The following is a 19,122-nucleotide window of genomic DNA, read 5'->3' as shown; positions in this document are numbered from 1 at the left end:
GAGAACACTTGAAATTACAGCCGTACGAGTAACCAACAAAGAAATATCTTCAATGATCATGTAGAGTGGCTGCAATAAAGTTAATTTAATATTATTAACTCCTTGACGTGGATGGAAAAGGTGAATAGAATTGAATAAGGAGAACATGCCCTGAGACGTCTCCAGTCTTCTGGTAAAAGTGTAAATTTCAGAGTCCATAAAAGGTTGAAGTGACACTATGAGATTAGTGCTCCCTGCTGGGAGTTTTTTTCTTTTCAATTAATTGGTTTAATTATAGCTATTTTACAAGCACAGGAAATATATCATCTTGTAAGGCTACGATAAAGCCACCAGCAATTATAAGGAGATTATTAGGCTGCGCTGACGAATATAGCTTTGTAGGAATGAAGACTTTAAACGGCTGCAGTATTTTGATGGGGAATAGAATGGAACTAGTGACAATGCTCATTGAAAATTTAACAGTAAAGTTGCACTTTTACCGAATGGGACACTTTTTCATGTATTTTCTAATAATGCCGATGTAACCAACTTGCAGACAAACAATTCTGAGCTATACTTCAAAACAAGTGTGACCTGCATGACTCATTAACAAACCTTCACCTTCGGACCTCAGCTCCTTCCTCCTTTAATGTTAGATATTGTTGTTATGGCTTATTACGTTTGTTTAAAATAAATAGTCATATTTTACTACAGATAGGTGTTTCTTTGATTAGATGCATTGTTTTACCCTATTACTGAGATTAAGGGTCCTGGGGGCCCTTTTGAAGGTTGTTTCCTGAACCGTTATTAGATCCTTTTCGACCTCTTCCTTCCCTAGATTGTGACCAGGCAATTATTTATTAGACTAGCTAATGTGTCCCAGTATATATTATTATTCAAGTACACTGACATCTTCCTGACAACACCTCGCAACATAACTGAGATAAACTGGCTCCTTCACCAATTCAAAGGTATTGGTGTTGATATTATCATCATCATCACTAATTTTTTATATATACATTTGTCATTCACATTAGTCCATTAATGTCTATATTCAAGTCTAAATTACCTAACGCACAAACACACATTAATTTTATCAGCAGCCAATTAACCTACCAGTATGTTTTTGGAGTGTGGGAGGAAACCGGAGTCCCCGTAGGAAACCCACACAAACACGGGGAGAACATACAAACTCCACACAGATAAGGCCATGGTCAGGAATCAAACTCATGACCCCAGTGCTGTGAGGCAGAAGTGCTAACCACTGAGTCACCGTGCTGCCCAACGACATGGTTTGGGTATTAATCCTTTATCATGCAGCCAGCTATCCTCAGGTCACGTTTAGCCCTCCTAAGCAGAAGTAATTTCCTCCTCTAAGTAATACTCAGTGGTCGTAGTGGAAGTTTAGAAGTAGCGGTATGGAAAATGTAAATGAATACACCCCCACTTCCACCACTGGTCATACTCAGGGGTGGAAGTGTGTGGTATACGGGGGTATGCAATACAGCCACTTCTCCTACTGCCTTCATTGTAACACTATCACATTACAGTCACTTACATTACATATATATATATATACACTCAGTGGTGAAAGTAGGGGGTATACGATGGTATGCCATACCGCCACTTCGCCCACTGCCGTCATTGTATCACTATCACATACCAGTCTCTCACATTATATATATATATATATATATATATATATATATATAGATAAACAGATATATACACCTGTGTCTCTGTGTGTGTGTATGTTAGGGAATTTAGACTGTAAGCTCCAATGGGGCAGGGACTGATGTGAGTGAGTTCTCTGTACAGCGCTGCGGAATCACTGGGGCTATATATATAAATGGTGATGATGATGATACAGTGGTGGAAGTGGGGATGTACGTTGTATGTCATACCCCCACTTCTCCTGCTGCCTTCATTGGAGTCACTTACATTATATATATATATATACAGCGGTGGAAGAGGGGTGTCACTTACAGCCAGGATTCATTCACTGTATGAACTGTGGGGACATGTCACACAGAGAGATATCTTTGCAAGGAGGACTTTAAAAATGCAAGGTGGGGCCCAAAAATGCAAGGTGGGGCCCAAAAATGTAAGGTGGGGCCCAAAAATGTAAGGTGGGGCCCCAATGTAAGGTGGGGCCCCAATGTAAGGATGATGTCCCAGGAAATTCCATGTACATTCAACATTTTTCTTTATTTGGTATAACTTTCTGTATAGATATATTTTGTCTCCGGTTTCTTTGCCTCATGCGTCACACGTAGGTATTCCCTAACTTGGTCATTAGGGTGATGGACACCTACGTCTATGGATGGTCACATAAGTGCCAATCCTGCCAAGACCTTTGTGATAGGATTAGTGTTCAATTCTTGCAAATAAGAGGTGTTCCAGCCGTTTAGGGCATTGGTCCAGCAAACTGAGTCTCTTTGGAAGGTGACCGTATACTCGTGTCGTTAGTGGTCATCTTCCAACAGCATTTAAAATTTACTTGATTATTCGGAGCGATTTTTGTCAAGTTTCGTTTTTCGAGGCAGCTTGTGCTGCAATATTCTTACATTTTAATCTGAGAAAGTTTCCACAAATCTTGGTGGATACCTAATGTCCTCTCCACATTATCAGTGAAGGTGAGAACATCCATATCACATCTGGGATATGAAGTGATGATATCTTTTTGTATCCTTCTCAGGTGTTCCATGAAGCCGCGTACGTAGCGGCAGAGCGCCAGGACCTCCTGAATGCCATCAATGAGTTTCTAGATTGCAGTATGGTGCTTCCCCCGTGCGAGGTACAAGGGAAGGATCTTCTCCGCTCTATTACCACCTTCCAGAAGGACCTACTGAGGAAAAGAAGGGAACGGGAACAGCGACGTTCAGCTAGGGAGAATGCAGCACCCAAAAACAAGGGACAAGAAACGGGTAAGTAGACTTAGGCGGATCATTATGTATTCTTCATTGTACAACACGATCCACACCAAACTTTCCATTCCCAGAGGCCAATCTTATAAAACTTGAGGATGACGATGATGAGGACAGCGAGTTAGATCCCCTGGAGCGGTCAGGGTTTTTGTTTGGGGGTCTGGTACGGGATATACGTCGGAGATACGTGAGATACTGGAGTGACATCAAGGATGGTCTCAACAGCCAATGTCTCGCGGCGGCTCTCTTCATCTACTTTGCGGCTCTGTCTCCGGCCATCACCTTTGGCGGCCTCCTAGGTAACATTGTCTATTGTATTCTATTGGTGGTCTGTTGCTTGGGCGACGTCACCCTGTTTTGGTGGTACCTAGAGAGGTTTAGAACACCATAGAGCATTAGCAAACAATTAATCCATAGATTGTAAGCTTGCGAGCAAGGTCTTCTCACCTCTTTGACTGCTTTACCCACTTTGTTTACTACTGTGTTCGTCCCCAATTGTAAAGCGCTACGGAATATGTTGGCGCTATATAAATAAATGTTGTTGATGACAATGATATATTATGTTACTTTCAGAATAGGTCTAGTAACCTACACCAGAAATAAGTAATCTGTTATGTTGCAAAGGCGGATGAACCATGTTTTTTTTGTTTTGTTTTTTAGAATTCCAGAACAACTCCTGAACTCTAGTATATTTCTGTGATAGTCCTCCCCCCATCCCAAGCTATTGACCTGTGTCAATCATTAAACTGCCGTATTGTCAGAATTATTTTTACTGCATTTGGCTGTTTACTTATAGACAATCAGAGCAGTTTCCTTTATCAGCGGAGGTTGTAAAAGTCATGCACTCATCAGTCTACTATTCCTGTGACTTTTATATATGTCCATGTGACATTAAAGGACATGGACATATATAGATGGATGTTGTACTAAGGCTAACTTATAACTTGCATTATACAAAGTAATATCACTCGTTATATTTTGAATGCCTCCAAGATATTTAGCTAATTGTGAGTGCAAAGGGTTAGCCATTTTGGCCAACTGCGCAATGTATCGCCCCCTCACCCCCTATCGTTAATAAAAGCTACAAGGTTGGAAACCACTATTGTTTGCACTTTCAGGAGAGAAGACGCAAGGGCTAATGGGAGTGTCCGAGCTGATTGTTTCCACCTCTGTGCTGGGAGTCGTCTTTTCCCTCCTTGCTGCTCAGCCGTTGCTTATTATCGGATTTTCTGGTCCTCTGCTTGTCTTTGAAGAAGCATTTTTTAAGGTGTGAAACGAATTACATCCAAAGAGCACCCCTATGAGATCACTGAGGCACTCCAGGGAGCCTAGGCACACAGTTTGGGAACCACTGATGTATATCACCACCCAAAAAATGGCATGAGGGGGTGTTCTTATATTTTTTAAGGGGTTGGACCCACCCTCTGCACCGCACCAGCTGGTCAGTGTATTTAGATAGTGGCTGTGACTGAATGTATCATGTGATCAGCTCACATCCAATCACGTGCTGCCCTCTTTTGCCCAGAACACGCTGCTCGTTTAAGTGTCATTAAAGGGGCCTGAGCCTCAATATTTCTTTCTTCATTTGTGTTGTGTGTAGGAATGTGTGAAAATATTGTCTATATTCATGTTCTGTGTTTGGATAAAGATATTTCTACAGGAGACAGTGAATTTAAACACAGAGGTCCCTTCTGCACCCCTCCTTCCTCCTCTTCTCCCTCCCACCAGTCTTTCCTCTAAGCAAATATCTGATAAACAACTGAAATACTTCTACTTGCAGCATGGAAGGGAAGTGATAAAAATAAGGTGGGGAGGGGATTTGTGGCACTCACACATGGGCTTTGAACATAGTCGTGCTTCAAATGGGCTGTCACGAAATGTACAGAAATCCTTTCTATACCAATTTTGTAGACATATACTTATTAATAACTATTAATCATGAGGGAACCTTTTTTAACAATGCGGTGTAAGTATGCCATTAAATACAACAATTGGGGGGGGGGGGGGGGGTAATGCAAGGACCGGTCCAGCCATTGTATTGGTGGAGGAGCTTCTTTGCCTTACAACATCTGCAATGTAAAGGTGTTAGAGGGGATTGTAGAGAATCCAAATATATGTCAAGTTTGAGTCTCATAGTTAACAAAACAATACAAGTTAGTGGATTGACACATAAGAGTATGACCTGTTCTGTTACATGAACTTTGGCGATTTGCGACTCATATGAGTAGCTGTATAGTCATTGTTTGGTATTTGTGATGGAGAGTGGAGGAAGTACTGTAGTAGTACAATAGTTTGCTGTAGTTTGAGGTCATACTAGACGTGCTTTGTACATCATACTTGTCAACTTTTCCTCGTTGGCTACAGGGAGATCCCAGGGGAGGTGAGCGTGCGGGGGCAGGGCTTGACGAATAGCATCATTTTGGCCCCACCTCCTAAACGATTGTCACAGTTTTGCCCAATTACAGCAGGGGGTGGAGCTAAGATGACACAATATTTGTGCCATTAAGCCCCACCCCCGCCACTTATCTAATGCAGGGACGAGAAATGGGACGTTGACCTGCTCTCCTGGAAGGTCTCCCAAAAATCCGGGAATCTCCCAGACATTCTGGGAGAGTAGGCAACTATGCTTAAAGAAAAGCAGCTAATGAATCTCTAGAGACTGAAGTGTCTTTTACATTTCTGTCTCCATTACTGAAGTCATGTTGTCTTACCTGTCAATCTTTGATTAAATCTTGGTCTCCATGAAAATGGCCGCCTCCATAGGCATCAATACATGGACATAGGACACAATTTCTGAACTGTGTCATCACGCCACAGATGGCGAAGCCAACCACGTCTTGTACTGGCACAGCATCAGGGAGACTGCCAGACTCTTCCTCTTCAGGGAGTGAGGGAGATCACCTCTATTTCAGGGAGTCTGCCTGACATTCAGGGAGAGTTGGCAAGTATGATGTACATCCATGCTGCATATATAAAGATATACATATTTGGGTTCATCTGTTTATTAACTGTAACCCTTAGCCATTGTTTGACAAAAACTTGGAGCACTTGTTCCTTCTATCCTACTCTTATATGCTACATATAATCTGCTCACCTGTTACATGTGTGGAGGTTTGGTGTGTATGTATGTATGTATGTATGTATGTATGTATGTATGTATGAACCGGTTCTCAAGTTTCTCCGGAGATTCCAGATCTCTCAGTTATGTCTCTTCTTTGCGTCAGTTCTGCCAGGTCCAGGACATAGAGTACCTAACCGGCCGGGTGTGGATTGGTTTCTGGCTGGTCCTGTTTGTCCTGGGCATGGTTGCGGCTGAAGGAAGCTTCCTGGTCCGTTACATCTCTCCGTTCACGCAGGAGATCTTTGCTTTCCTCATCTCTCTCATCTTCATCCATGAGACTTTTTACAAGTTATATAAGGTGTGATATCTGTGTGAATATTACTTAACGTCTACAGCATGATGTAACATTGTATCTATTAATAAAGAGGATGGACGTTCAGCTGCTAAAGATCATTCTTAACTACTGACTATCAAACAATTGATGTTATTATCATCTCCATTCTGGGTTAAAGTTTTTTCCATTTATGTGAGTAGAAACATCTCAGCGGGATTTACTGACAGTGAGGTCTCTGTGGGCAATCCGAATGTAGTCCAGTGAGGGATTAACAATAGGAAACAGTATTTTATTAAGAAGTATTTGTAAAGCGCCATAATATTCTGCCACCCTGTAAGGGAAAATGTTATAAAAAAAAGTCACACCCCATTAATGCATCAAAGAGACCATGTGGTTCATATAAGCTTACAATCTAAACTAGGTTTATTATTACACCTAGGTCTTCACAGATCACCCTTTGCTGAGGACATACCCCTCTGGGGGTTCACGTACGGCGACACTGGGTCCCCGGATGCAACCAAACACGGCTCTGCTCTCTCTAATCCTAATGTCGGGAACTTTCCTTATCGCCTTCTTTCTGCGGAAGTTCAAGAACAGCCGCTTCCTGGGAGGAAAGGTGAGGCGGTGACATCACAATACTGTATGTATAACCATCTCTATGTTTCAGCTGGTTGACTGTCTCTGTGAGCGCTCTCTTTCCTTAACTCTGTCTCGTTTTCCAGGCACGGCGTGTTATAGGAGATTTTGGGATTCCTATATCCATTCTAGTAATGGTCCTTATTGATTATACGATAACTGACACATACACGCAGGTATATTCTTATATACTGTATTGTAACTATTAATTGACTATTTGCAACAGCTCTGGTTTTCTCCGTATTGATTTCTATGGTGGAGAACACATGATGGATACATGGAGGCATGTTTCCGTGGAGAAGGTCACTTTTTCATTTCCCTTCTTTCTTCTCTAGAAATTAAATGTTCCATCGGGTCTTTCTGTCACCTCTCCGGGGAAACGTGGGTGGTTTGTACATCCCTTGGGAACATCGAGCCCGTTCCCTCTCTGGATGATATTTGCATCGGCTATTCCTGCACTCCTGGTTTTCATCCTTATCTTTATGGAGACTCAGATCACAACGTGAGTGAGGTTTTTAGAATACGTGCCGTCGTTCTGTTACACGGATCCTAAACTAGACTTTAGGGGGGTAAATATATCAAGCTGCCGAACTTGAAAAGTGCAGATGTTGCCTATAGCAACCAGATTCTACTTATCACTTATTGAGTACATTCCACAAAATGACAGCTAGAATCTGATGGGTTGCTATAGGCAACATCTCCACTTTTCAAACACGCCAGAAACTCGCAGCTTCAAACATTTACCCCTAGGGCTCGGTTTCTATCCTTGCATATAGCTGCAGAATTTTTAGCGATCATAGCAATTAATCAGAACACATGTTGCACCATACATTATACTCATGCATCTGTTCCCATCTAGGGGGTAAATGTATCAAGATGAGAGGTTTCTGGCGGATTTGAAAAGTGGAGATGTTGCCTATAGCAACCAATCAGATTCTAGCTATTATTTTGTAGAATGTTCTAAATAAATGATAGCTAGAATCTGATTGGTTTTTCAAACCCACCAGAAAACTCTCAGCTTGATATATTTACCCCTAGGACTTTACAAACAGGCTATGGTTATTTGAGGGGAAGAGTGTATATAATTAGGAAAGTTAGGATAATGAGTGACAGCATGTTTTCAAGACCCGTCCACTAAACTGCTGACTTCTGTTACTAACTCCACCCACCCCAGACATAATTCCACCCATTGGACAATTACTCAGTCATGTGATTCACTGGTTTTACTGATAAACCATCATAGACCTCACCTTGGTTTTTTGGAAAGATTCATATTATGTGGTTTTCTTACTTAACACATTCCGGATAGTGCAGCTGTTAGATGATGCATCATGAAGAAATGTCTCATAGCAGCATTTCAGGTGGTCAACAAGTGACAATTTGGGTTTATAAGTTTTTTTTTCGTTGTGTTGCCAGATATGTAAACATAGAAAATAAGTAAATGCTTGAATGCAAAGTTATACAAAAATCCGCTAGAAAAAATAATTTAAAAAAACAAACCAACCTAAGTTTATTTTAAATTACTTGTGTGAAGTTGTTTTGTAGTTAGTTTTTTAATAAACTTTATACTTTTTTTTATATTTTTGAATTATGTGGGTGATAAGTCAACCTGTTGTGTTTAGTAGTGGAGTCATTTATCCCTTTTTTTAATTGTTAAAATGAAAATGAGGGGATATAGCTGTGGTATATCCAATCATTTTAGTGATTTGTGATCATAATAGTAATTCCACCCTAAAATTACACTAGAAGGCAACATATCACATAATTATTTTTTAAGAAAACTTAGTTTAACTGATACATAAAGGTTCAAAATTAATTTGAATGCGCTTCGCCTCGTCTCTGGTAGCCACCTCTCACTCCCACCTACAAGACTTCTCCCGTGCTGCTCCCCACTTATGGAATTCCCTCCCACGCTCAATCAGACTCTCCCACAGCCTTCTGAAATGCTCACTCAAAACCCATCACACTAATGCAGTCTCAAAACTGTTTGCATTTATTTTGTCTGCTTGGTATGTCCCTGCTTTATGTATGTCCTGTTTTTCCGTGTTTTAGATCGCTGCGGAGCACGGTGGCTCCTTACAAATTTACGATAATAATAATAATTTGCTGAATCAAATTTTTTGTTGTATTAAAAATTCTGGATCCAAAGTATTATCATAATAGTGTTTGTTATCTGTGCCCACTCCCCCTGCCAGTCTGATTGTCAGCAGGAAGGAGAGGCGTCTGCAGAAGGGCAGCGGGTTCCACCTGGATCTCCTCCTAATCGGCTCCCTGGGTGGGGTCTGCGCTCTCTTCGGGCTACCTTGGCTAACGGCAACCACAGTGCGCTCTGTCACTCACGTCAACGCGCTGACTCTGATGAGCAAAACGGCGCCGGGAGAGAGGCCGCGGATCTCGGAGGTCAAAGAGCAGAGAGTAACGGGAGTGCTCATCGCCATTTTAGTCGGTGAGGAATCAAATAATTATAGTCTCATTGTATTACAATTCCAGGCGTTATAACAATTGAAATAGTTTATCAACAAAATATGAATTTTATTATGTTAAAAATAATTGGTCTGAGCAATTCATTAAACTAGACAATACTGACCACTATATTCATTGTTTTGCTCCTAAGAAAAAAGTTTTTGCAGTACCTCACCCTGGCCTCTTGATGTCAGTGTTGCATTTGCTGTCTATAGGATTAATTTGGCTGATAGCTAGAATCTCTTCATATACAGCAACAGTTGGAAAAAAAATTACAGCTAGAGGCTATAATATATAAAACTATTGTACAAACTGTTGATAACTTTGGAGTTACGCAGCACTGAAAGTCATCAATGGATTTTTATTCTGTGATGTCCCTTAAGGCTAAACTGCCACTGTCCATTGATGTGCATTGATTCTTTCTCCGATACATGTCATTTAATGTAACTAAATGGCCCCATTATCCTTACTGTTTCATATTGCATTGATGTACATCTTTTATGATCTATAATCCTAGCAATGTTGTTGTACAAGCCAACAACGGGCTATATTCTCCAAAGTCAGGGGATCAAAAGTCAATGTAATATAAATCTTATTTGTTATCAGTAATTGTACAGGCAAATATTGTACTTACAAATTGACGTTCATACTTGTTTCTAAATAAACAACTGAGATATTCGTTTACCTAAAATTGAGGTTATATAATAATCTTTTGATTTAAAATGACTTTCTATTGATTGTATTATTTTTTTCACTTCTTTGTTCACACTTTTTTCATGTAAGATATATATATATATATATATATATATATATATATACATATAATGTTGTTTCAGTGTTATAGTATATTATTATTCCTCATCTTTTCTATTGTCCACTTTGGTAAACTGTGTATTTTTGTGCATCTCTCCACCGCAGGACTCTCCATAGTCATGGGGGAGATGTTACGTCAGATCCCGCTGGCTGTTCTGTTCGGGATCTTTCTGTACATGGGGGTGACGTCCCTCACCGGGATCCAACTGTTTGAACGACTTCTCCTCATCCTCATGCACCCCAAACATCACCCGGAGCACCCCTATGTGGTGAAGGTCTGCATCGCCCTTATTATTGGTACTCCCAATAGAATATTCTCTTTACATTGATGTCTGTTCTCTGCAGCCAGCGAATGTTACATCTATGACTTTGTTATGAACCGTTCTGTCGCAACGCGACTGTAAGGTTATGCCAATGTTAGGCAATCTGTGGCTCTGTTGCTATTATGGAACTAAAAGTTCCAGCCTGCCCTACAAGCCAAGATTGCTGTGATGTCATGGTAAATTATGCAAGTTGTCTATAGTTCAGATTAGAGGCAGGCAACCAATGGCGCTACAGGTGGTGTAGAACTACAAGTCCCAGCAGGATAGCCAAAGGCTGAAAATCCTTATCTGAGAAGTGTAGTATCTTAAAAATGTCCAAAATGAGAGTTACCTAGGGAATGCAATGCACTGAGAGCTATTATGACTCCATAATGAGATTATATATGTCTAGGTTTGCACGTGGAGGATGCACCTGTTCACCTGCGTCCAGCTTTCCTGCATCGTACTGCTATGGGTAGTGAAATCTACTCCAGCGTCACTAGCCTTCCCGTTCCTGCTCATCCTCACTGTTCCGCTAAGACGATTTATCCTGCCAAGGTTTTTCCACGAAAGAGAACTTAAGGCTGTGAGTTACCTCTTATACATGTAAAGTACATGTCTATAGCTTGGAATGCTTATAACCGTCATGTGTATGTGTATCCTTATATCCGTTCAGATCTGCGGCAGACTTTACACTGTTAAATGTCATACAAAGATATTCATTATATCTGGAATAGCGTAAAAATGTCAAATGTATCATAGAGCAAAAGTATGTGTGCAATTGTAAAGTGCTACGGAATATGTTGGCGCTATATAAATAAATGATGATGATGATGATGTGTGCAAAAAGATATTTTTGTTAAATAAACATTAATTTAGTGAGAAAAGTAACCCTCTTACTCCCCAAAAAATTGCATTACTTTAAAATTATATTTTTCTTATCAATTAAAGCAGACAAGTTTCATTTAGGAATTTAATTCACAGCAACCTCCAATCCATGTCACTCTGGTCTCTGGTACCTTCTCCTTCTTTAGTGGGGGAGGGGGGCTCCCGAAGAACTTGGGAATCAGAAAAGGAGGTCTTGATGGACAGAGCTGTGCACAGCAGTACCTACTGTCGCCCCCGACCCTAGCGCTATCCCCCATTGCATCTCTATGTTCCTTACTATCATCATCATCTATTTATATAGCGCCACTGATTCCGCAGCGCTGTACAGAGAACTCACTCACATCAGTCCCTGCCCCATTGGAGCTTACAGTCTAAATTCCCTAACATACACACACACAGACAGAGAGACAGACAGACTAGGATAAATTTTTGATAGCAGCCAATTAACCTACCAGTATGTTTTTGGAGTGTGGGGGGAAACCGGAGCACCCGGAGGAAACCCACGCAAACCCACGCAAATACAAACTCCACACAGATAAGGCCATGGTCGGGAATTGAACTCATGACCCCAGCGCTGTGAGGCAGAAGTGCTAACCACTTAGCTACTGTGCTGCCCAATCCGATTAGATTAGTAGCATCGTAGAGTTTAATATGTTGCTGAAAGGCCTCTTACTGTAATGTCTATTTCATCTCTTCTTTCTGTATTAGTTGGATTCTGAAGATGTTGAACCGAACTTTGATGAAGATGGACAAGATGAATACAACGAGCTGCATATGCCTGTCTGAGACTTGCACGTGATGCCACAATCTGTCTGTTGACTCTGCACGTCTCCTCCTTTCTTAGAACTGGTGGTCTCATACCTCGGTCTTACTTGGCCCTTTAAATATTAGGCTGGGTACATACTATAGAAGATTTCTCCCGATGCGATATCTATAACAATTTTAGCGACTTTAAAAAAAATAAAAAAAAAGTCCCGATCAGCAGCTGATTCCTGTGTACACATTATACACGTTTTACACGATTTACCTTCGGATCTGTGCTCTTCATCTGTCATAACCATCAGCTGAAAAGATGGCGACTCTGCGCACTCTATAGAGATCTATGGACACTGCCGGTCCTGAGTACATCACACTGCAGGATTGGAACGACATCGTTCCATCCTGGAACTCTGGTTTAAAAATCAAATGAAACGATACAATGTGCTTTGGAATAATAATCGTTCATTGTTGGGGCGTACACACTAATGCGATATCGGGCTGAACAGTCGTTTATCGCGTGATTGGCATGATAAACGGCTGAAAACACTATAGTGTGTACCCACCTTAGAACCTGTTCTACATCTCCTTGGTTTTGACCAATCTTCGTTCCACATTACAAACCATTAATCTTCTGTATGTTTCACTGTATGTGTGTTCCAGAAACTTTAATATGTCTTGGGGTAACAAAGGAAAATAAAACAATGATGCTTCTATCTGACTATGATAACCTCTGACCCTCTCCAAATCAGTAATAACTATGTCTGTTACACAATTTAACCAATATAGTTCTAATATCCCAGAAATATGGCAAATAGAACTCAGGGGGATACAGGGCGCCGTTTCACAACCTGACATCTTTTCCCAAAAATATCTACTAGAACATTCACAACTAGTTTTAAGTGAATGATTTATATAGTACCTGCAATTTCAAACACTGATATAAATAGAATTTCTCATCTATGGTAGGTCTGTCTAACAGAGCTTACAATCTACTTTCTTGTACATGAGACAAAGAGAGATGACGCTGGGATTGGCTGTCAATGTTATTGTTTTACATTCAGTGCATTAAATTATCAAGCCCAGTTCTCTGATGCTTAAGGGGAAAATATAACAGTTTTTTTTTTTTTTACTTTCGGTTAATTATGTAAAAAAAAAAACGCTCAGTAAACTTATGGATATAAGCTATTTAGCACATAGAATTGTAATTCACTTTGTGCTGTGCAATTACTGGCATTCTACTTTCTAAATCTGGATACACACTACAATAACTTCATGCAATTATCGTGCAGATCACACAATAAACGACTGTTTGGTCAAATATAGAATTAGTGTGTACTCGGGCAGCACAGTGGCTCAGTGGTTAGCACTTCTGCCTTACAGCATTGAGGTCATGAGTTCAATTCCCGACCATGGCCTTATCTGTGAGGAGTTTGTATGTTCTCCCCGTGTTTGCGTGGGTTTCCTCCTGGTGCTCCGGTTTCCTCCCACACTCCAAAAACATACTGGTAGGTTAATTGGCTGCTAACAAATTGACCCTAGACTGTGTGTGTGTGTGTGTGTGTGTGTGTGTGTGTTAGGGAATATAGACTGTAAGCCCCAATGGGGCAGGGACTGATGTGAATGAGTTCTCTGTACAGCGCTGCGGAATTAGTGGCGCTATATAAATGAATGGTAATAATAATAATACTCTGTCACAATCATGGTTTATCGTACCACAAAACATCGAATCGTTTGATTTGGTTTTATAAACTTCCTAAAAATCACGATCAACAATGGAACTATGTCGGGCAAATTCTAAAGTGTGTACGTACTCACCACCAGCAGTGTAAACAGATCTCTGTAGAGTGTACAGAGTCACGATAATTGTTAAAAAAAAAAAAAAAAAAAAGATCTGCTTCCTTTTATTCTAGAAATCCAGTTCTGATGTAAAGCATGATTCAGCTACTGACAAGTGCTGGGCATTCCACGAATATAATGGGGATGGATTGTACGGAGCGGCCGTAGAGGGTTAAACTAGATTCTGCTGAATGTACTTCTGTTTATCTTCAGGTCTTACTGCTACAATCAGCAGTGATTGCACAGCCTGCACAAATACACATAAGTACATAAAGGAGGTGAATAATGTGTAGGTACACACTGGCCCGATGATTGCACGAAAAACCTCCAATCAGCCGACATCCGACCATTTGGTCAGATATAGTGTGAATTTGTATAGTGACACGATGATCTAAAGTCGTCACAAAGTGCCGATCATCATTTTATGTGGTTGGTCGTACTGTTTAATATTTTCTGACCAATCACCGACCGATCATGTAGTGTGTATACACTCATGCTGACCATCTCCATAGAGTTTACATAGTCGTGCTCTTTTCAGCCGATGCTAGTGATGAATGTTCCGGTGAATAAATGCAGAGAGTGCTGTAGAAGGAATAATTCATTTGTTCGATCTGAGACAGAATATTTCGTTTCAGAGTCACAGAAGCTAACGAAATCCGTTAGGACATGTGGATAGCTATAACAAGGCGGTTTTAACCAGTGTAACAATGCTGAATTAATGAATATTGTTCTGTCATTCTCTGAAGACTCTGAAGAGAACCAGATGAAGAGCACAGATCTGAAGGTAAATAGTGTCAATGTGTACACATGAATCGTCAGACTGATCGGACCTTCAGTCGTAGGTTCCATCGTTGGAGATAACACATCGGTCGGAAAATTCTTCGGTGTGTACCTAGCCTTAGAAAATGTGTTAATGTCTGTAGGGATTAAGATGAATTTGGGGATCAGACTCTCCTTTAATCAATTGCTATGGGGTGCAGTAATTTCTATAAACACCCCTGATTTTCCTGCACAGTATAAATAGTATTTGAAAAAAATAGTGGGAGGGGATCAGTAAAAGGAACCAAACACCCTCCTTTGTAAATACAAAGAGAATAAATATTATTATTTCCATTTCCAATCTCTATATAATAGCTAGCAGTATACTGACTCCTGGATTCGGTTTTGCATTCTGGCGGAATCTATTTTTCAATGTCTAGCACCAAGATGAATCCAGCAACACTTCCTCTAACGTGCATGGCCATCGGCGCAAGGATTCTCGCCGCAGTCCGTAGGACTAGCGCTCACAGGCCTGCATGACCCTGTAACGGCTGTGGTCTATTTGCCGTGGTAGTTATTTGCGGCACAGAAGAATGCAGTCATGTTATGTGCTATTAGTCTATTTTTAATAGGATTCAGAATTGGCTTTGGGATTCAGCTGAATCCTAAAATTGTGGATTCAGTACATCCCTAATAATAGCCTTGCTTCACCAAACCGAAATAGCTAGGCATTTAATCATCGTTAAAGGAAGAACGCAAACCGTTCCTTGTCCCTTCACCAAGCTATGCATTCAGAACCACCAGTTTAAAAGCACACATACAGCTTATATGTAGAGCCATCTATCCAACTTGCAGACAACTGTTTCAATTATGAGATCAAATAAGGTTACGTTTTAAAACTGAAAACTGTCTGGAACCTTATAAATCCTTCTGAACGGTCGATATGCTATAAACGTCGCTGCGTGTGGCATTGCACAATTGTGTAATGACTCTGCAAGCCAGGCTTATATTTATCAATAAAGGCCACCGTTTCCTCTCTGCCCTCGCTGTGGTTTTAAATAGCTCCGCGTCGTGACTTCATCCTCTGTGTGCTGGCAGTGCACCAGGCCAGGATTTCAGTTCACACGCACCGGTCTGCAAAAAAAAAAAAGAAAGAAGAAATGAAAACCGCTCTAATTGTACTTAATGAGCCGCGAAGATTCTGCCAATCTGACATAAAGAAAGCACATCAAAAGAGACAGAGCACACGATTCTGCATTAGTCCTAATGGATTCTTCAAAGTCAGCGATGAAGTCCAGTAGTCGGGATTCTCTGACTTCCAGTAAAACACATGAACAGGAAACAGATGAAAAATCAACTTTTCTTTATGTGGACAGATTTAAAGTGCAATGTTTTTTTTATATATATATTTTGTAATAGGGTGCACATTACAGTTGTCATAGCTATCCTTTGTGTCAGAACCACATTGTTATTTATGAAATTATTTAGTTGCTCACTGATGTCTGCCATATCTTTATAGAAAGTCTGTCCCAAGTAGGCAATATTGTTTTAACCTACAGAAAGCATGAACAGTAATGACTACTTTCAATATTTATGAGTATACTTTTATGAGACGCCATTGGTAATATGAAATAAATACAAAATGTAAGCATATTAAATATTATATAAATATGTCTGAATATATCTATATAGGGTATTGATATATAAATTACATGATAAACTGCAGACGTATAGGGTCCAATTAAATTCGGCCGCGTTATTCTAGGAATAACGCGGCCTGCGCACTATTGCCGTTAGTACGGTAATTTTAACGGTGATTTTTGCTCGCACATCTCGGGGCCGCGAGTAAAAATCTAGGTTAAAATTACCATATTTAAGGTAATAGTGCTAACGCTGCGTTAATCCTAGACTAAAGTGGCCGAATTGAATCTGCCCCATAGTGTTAAATAACTAGGATGTTGTTTCCCGCCCCTCTTCTGTTGCCATGGGAACCAATAACATCAATCTAAGTACTTATTTGATGTGTCAAACCCCTTATATCCTCTCTGATTAATTCATGTACCTTAATTAATGTATTTTTTCCTTTTGATTGTGACAAATCTGCTGCTTTTCCGTTGTCCTCCTTGCCAATTGCAAACATTTGTGTCTCAGCCTGTGTGCAATTTGGAGCTTAATTCCAAGCACAAGCACTTGTATATAACCACCATATGCTTCCTTCTATCAGGCTTTTATAGTGTGCTATATAACACAGGACCAAGCAGAAGGAAGCTTGCTTGGGTGCAAGGTGGCTGGGGAACAGATTCAGTAATGAACACACAAGTCCTCTCTCGCATCAAATTTTCTGGTGTTCAATACCCACTCAGATCAATTCTTAATCATTAGAGCATACAGCTTATTAAATCGGTAGCCACAAAACTACATTAGTGCGTTGGTGATGTAACATGGGGACAGTGACACAAAATATCTCACCACGGCCTACTGTGCTATGTAAGACAAGCCCATCTGGGCAATGATGTGCCGAGTTCTCAGGCTTTTGATCCTTGGCTTATGAAAAGTAGTATTAAGTGGACACTTTAGAGCCACAAAATGGAGGTGCCCATTGTGCGCAATCAAGCTGTAATACATCATTAAGGCACGAGGCACAGAGAGAGGTCACTAGATCCTAGCAGATTTTTAGGCTGGATATCGGATCATTCCACAACACGGCGGCCTCCTCTGTCTAGTTAATGCTTTTGTGAGATGAGTTTGATAGAGATGGTACATTGCTACTAGATCATATCTCATCCTGTGGAGGTTGTATGCGATTTCTAGAGATACAGTACATATTTTGAGGTCGGTCATACTGACAGTCCAGGTTGTATCTCTGTAACCACGTGCCCTGTGTCAGTCCATGCCCATCAGTGGGGAGAGAAGACCTCCGATGAATACGCTGAACTTTGGGAGAAGACGGAGCCATTGTCCCAGTCCCCGTCGCTGAGTGCTCCAACCGACTCCTGGGGGGATCCATCCTGCGCCTCTTTACCGGGGGTCCGTGAGGTCTCAAGTTGCGTGCAGCGCTCTCGAACCTGGAGGCCACAAGAGACCGATTAGCTCTCTTACCTCAAGTTTATCCTGATATTAACTAGTGTTTGGAAAAAAAATAAACCAATAAACACCAAATTGTGATGTTTCATGAACTGCATTGTCTTATACCTATCACCATCATCATCATCCTTTATTTATATAGCGCCAACATATTCCGTAGCGCTTTACAATTGGGCTATAACAAGGGTGCTGATGAATGGGGCCTAGTGTACTTTGTAAATAACGTTAATATGGCCTTCCTTTGCGCCTAGCAAAAATAGCAATTAAGTGCCGTTTTCAACATCAGTCCAGGAAACTACAATTGCAAAATAATTACGAAAATTTGGGCAGATCAGTGTGTAATGGGTGAAACATGGCATGCTCCAAGTTAGAAACACAAAGGGGAACATTTATAGAGACAAATAACTTGTTGCTATGGGTTACAGCAACTTTTTGGGCACAGATATCTCTGCACCAATTGTTAAATATATCTTCCAGTGTTACTGACTGGATTGAACCCATGAAGTGTAAATCAGATATTTTATTAAGTCAAAGCCGATGACTTTTACAATGAAATAAAAATGAAATTTTTGCCAATTATTAGTTATACAAAACACAAATCCTTCATGCACATAGCCGCCAGCCTGACGGACTTTCACAGAGTTCCTGATTTTTGCCACATATTTTCTAAACGCGGTACCCTGGCCTAAATGATATTAAAAATGCATTTGTCATCAGTTAAGGAATTCCGCCTAGGTTTGCTGAAAATTAAGTGGGAAAAGCAGAAGAAGGGGAAGAAAAGCAGAAGCAGAATATTTTCACACTGTGGAAATGAGAAGGAATTTATGTATATGGCAGAATATTGCAGTGGATCAATTCACTACCGAGTCTTATTTAGACTGTTAGCTCCAGTGGGGCAGGGACTGATGTGAATGACAAATATTCTCTGTACAGCGCTGCAGAATTGGCGGTGCTATATAAATAAATGGGGATGTTGATGATTCTGTCTATTTGTCACATAGTCAATTGCATGTTTAACCAATCCCACAGGGATGCTGGGCTATAGATTTTCCAACAGATCTCATACACCATAACCACAGGGACTATTGCTAATGAGGCCCTAGCCTAAAATGTTTTCTCGCTAACTGTTCATGAATATCTTCCACATTGTCCACCAGCTACAGTTATGTTTCAATTTTTATTATCCAGGGACAAACGCAGGATTTGTAGAGGAGGGTTTCCACACCACGCCGCCATTGTGGCTATAATTTGAGACAGTGCTTGGCTGCTCTCCAACTCTCC

General features: G+C 40.7%; 1 protein-coding gene and 1 long non-coding RNA gene across 2 annotated transcripts in view; one reads left to right on the top strand and one right to left on the bottom strand.

Annotated features, from left to right (window-relative positions):
- SLC4A3 (solute carrier family 4 member 3) overlaps positions 1-16,874 on the top strand; it is a 26,969-nt gene extending 10,095 nt beyond the window's left edge. The window contains exons 8-18 of the mRNA XM_075180968.1: positions 2,678-2,906; positions 2,981-3,205; positions 4,025-4,173; positions 6,131-6,325; positions 6,741-6,917; positions 7,024-7,113; positions 7,273-7,439; positions 9,133-9,383; positions 10,319-10,488; positions 10,928-11,101; positions 12,112-16,874. Coding sequence (XP_075037069.1) covers positions 2,678-2,906; positions 2,981-3,205; positions 4,025-4,173; positions 6,131-6,325; positions 6,741-6,917; positions 7,024-7,113; positions 7,273-7,439; positions 9,133-9,383; positions 10,319-10,488; positions 10,928-11,101; positions 12,112-12,189 — 1,905 coding nt within the window. The 3' untranslated portion in view covers positions 12,190-16,874. The remainder of the gene's footprint in view (positions 1-2,677; positions 2,907-2,980; positions 3,206-4,024; positions 4,174-6,130; positions 6,326-6,740; positions 6,918-7,023; positions 7,114-7,272; positions 7,440-9,132; positions 9,384-10,318; positions 10,489-10,927; positions 11,102-12,111) is intronic.
- LOC142098265 (uncharacterized) overlaps positions 16,814-19,122 on the bottom strand; it is a 15,256-nt gene continuing 12,947 nt past the window's right edge. The window contains exon 3 of the long non-coding RNA XR_012678318.1: positions 16,814-17,822. This is a non-coding gene — a long non-coding RNA (uncharacterized LOC142098265). The remainder of the gene's footprint in view (positions 17,823-19,122) is intronic.

The sequence above is a fragment of the Mixophyes fleayi genome, chromosome 7, assembly GCF_038048845.1.
Source record: "Mixophyes fleayi isolate aMixFle1 chromosome 7, aMixFle1.hap1, whole genome shotgun sequence".
NCBI lineage: Eukaryota > Metazoa > Chordata > Amphibia > Anura > Limnodynastidae > Mixophyes > Mixophyes fleayi.
This window is presented reverse-complemented; position numbering and strand designations above follow the sequence as displayed.